Genomic DNA, 2500 nt, shown 5'->3' on the forward strand with positions numbered 1-2500 from the left:
GAAGTTTATTGCATAGATACTGTCATGGGAGGGAATAGGATAGTGAAGTGTGTGTGTGTGTGTGTGTGTGTGTGTGTGTGTGTGTGTGTGTGTGTGTGTGTGTGTGTGTGTGTGTGTGTGTGTGTGTGTGTGTGTGTGTGTGTGTGTGTGTGTGTGTGTGCATGTGCGTGTGCGTGTGTGTGTGGAGGGGGAGGGCATTCACACTGACCAGGTAACACTGCAGCTGTCCTGTGCTACATAATAAAGGTCTTTCTTCAAAATTAAACAAAAAAAAAATAGATCAAAATATAAGTAATTACAATAATAAACATGTCCATTCTTGCAAAAAATTAATTCAAGCAAATAAACACAAAAAAATAAAAATTAGAAGTTTAAACACATTCTTTCCACCAAAATCAACACAAATACAAAGAAAAACAGAGAAAAAACATCAAAATAATCAAAATAAACAAGAAGTAGACAGAATATGCAACACACACACACACACACACACACACAATCAGGCAGGCAGAGAGACACCATAAGACATCGCTAAGACATCCAGGTCAAGTCTTCTCCAGTGCTCAATCTGGCACTGGCTTCCTCTTCTGCTAGTCTTCCTTCTGCAGCTCACTAATAAGGGTTCCAAAGTCATTGACAAACCAAGGGGCCTTTTCCTTCACTACCTCCCGCACTGCATTGCCGCCAAATCCTGGGGAGAAAGGCACAGGGGTCACTAAGAGGGGTCTGGTGGGAGTCTTCGAGTGGTACAGGGGATGTGACAGGGGTGACTAAGAGGGGATTTGGTGGGAGTCTTCGAGTGGTACAGGGGACATGACAGGGGTGACTAAGAGGGGGTCATGTGGAGGTCTTCAAGTAATACAGGGGACATGACACTGGTGACTAAGAGGGGGTCACGTGGAGGTCTTCAAGTAATACAGGGGACATGACACTGGTGACTAAGAGGGGGTCACGTGGAGGTCTTCAAGTAATACAGGGGACATGACACTGGTGACTAAGAGGGGTCACGTGGAGGTCTTCAAGTAATACAGGGGACATGACACTGGTGACTAAGAGGGGGTCACGTGGAGGTCTTCAAGTAATACAGGGGACATGACACTGGTGACTAAGAGGGGGTCACGTGGAGGTCTTCAAGTAATACAGGGGACATGACACTGGTGACTAAGAGGGGGTCACGTGGAGGTCTTCAAGTAATACAGGGGACATGACACTGGTGACTAAGAGGGGGTCACGTGGAGGTCTTCAAGTAATACAGGGGACATGACACTGGTGACTAAGAGGGGGTCACGTGGAGGTCTTCAAGTAATACAGGGGACATGACACTGGTGACTAAGAGGGGGTCACGTGGAGGTCTTCAAGTAATACAGGGGACATGACACTGGTGACTAAGAGGGGGTCACGTGGAGGTCTTCAAGTAATACAGGGGACATGACACTGGTGACTAAGAGGGGGTCTGGTGGGGGTCTTCGAGTGGTATAGGGGACATGACAAAAGAGGTCTGGTGTTGAGATTTAATCACTTGTATATAATATTCTGCTTGCAAATAGAGTATGGTTGTGATGTAACATGAGATAGGGGCACTGAAACACACACACACACACACACACACATGAAACACACACACATGAAACACATACACAAAATATTATATGCAGCTTGTTAATCTTATCTATGCAAACATGCTTCACACACACACACACACACACACACACACACACACACACACACACACACACACACACACACACACACACAGTCAGGTATTTCAAATGATATGAATGAGAGATTTACACACAAAACATATGAAGATTAGTTTCACATCACACACTCCCCAATCTCTCCCACACAGCCTCCCACACAGCCTCCCACACACCACAACACTTCAGAAACTCACTAAAAATGAAAAAAAAATATTGTTTAGCTACGAAACGATAACCTAAAAACCCACAAACACACTCATAACACACTTTTTAGACACATCCACACACTCTGAAACACAGCCACACACCCTCACACCTTTAGAACACTCCCAGATGCCCCACACACCATCACAGTCCCTGAAACACTTCCAAAACACACACACACACACACACACACACACACACACACACACACTCCTAGCCTCTCCCACAACCTCCCAACACATACCCACAAAGGTGTCAGCAGGGGGATAGGCCTCTAGGTCAGTGATACCATCCCCTACCATAACCAGACGTGTGTACCCCTCCTGCTGCTTCAGATAGGACACAACCTCTGCCTTGCCGCCCGTCCTGCTCGTCAGCTGGCTCTCGTCAAAGCCCCCATAGTCACCTGGGGGTTCGACAGGAGGTGGAAGTGTCAGTAATGTCTGATAGAGAATGTTAAATTGTCTGGAACCAAGGGAATATTCTAGAAAAGCTTAATAACTTCCATTAAAACCACAAAAACACATGTGAAAGCCCCATCAACTTCCACTACACACTGTTAAACCATCTAAGATAATAAAAACACCTTTAAAAAC

The 2500-nt window shown here is 45.7% G+C and overlaps 1 protein-coding gene across 1 annotated transcript in view; it reads right to left on the bottom strand.

Annotated features, from left to right (window-relative positions):
• Nucleotides 1-47: 47 nt before the first annotated feature.
• Nucleotides 48-2500, bottom strand: part of LOC135094762 (phosphoserine phosphatase-like) — a 7037-nt gene continuing 4584 nt past the window's right edge. The window contains exons 6-7 of the mRNA XM_063995120.1: nucleotides 2149-2310; nucleotides 48-691 (exon numbers count right to left, since the gene is read on the bottom strand). Of these exons, the coding sequence (XP_063851190.1) occupies nucleotides 591-691; nucleotides 2149-2310 (263 nt within the window). The 3' untranslated portion in view covers nucleotides 48-590. The remainder of the gene's footprint in view (nucleotides 692-2148; nucleotides 2311-2500) is intronic.

Source organism: Scylla paramamosain, chromosome 46 (genome assembly GCF_035594125.1).
Source record: "Scylla paramamosain isolate STU-SP2022 chromosome 46, ASM3559412v1, whole genome shotgun sequence".
Taxonomy (NCBI): Eukaryota; Metazoa; Arthropoda; class Malacostraca; order Decapoda; family Portunidae; genus Scylla; species Scylla paramamosain.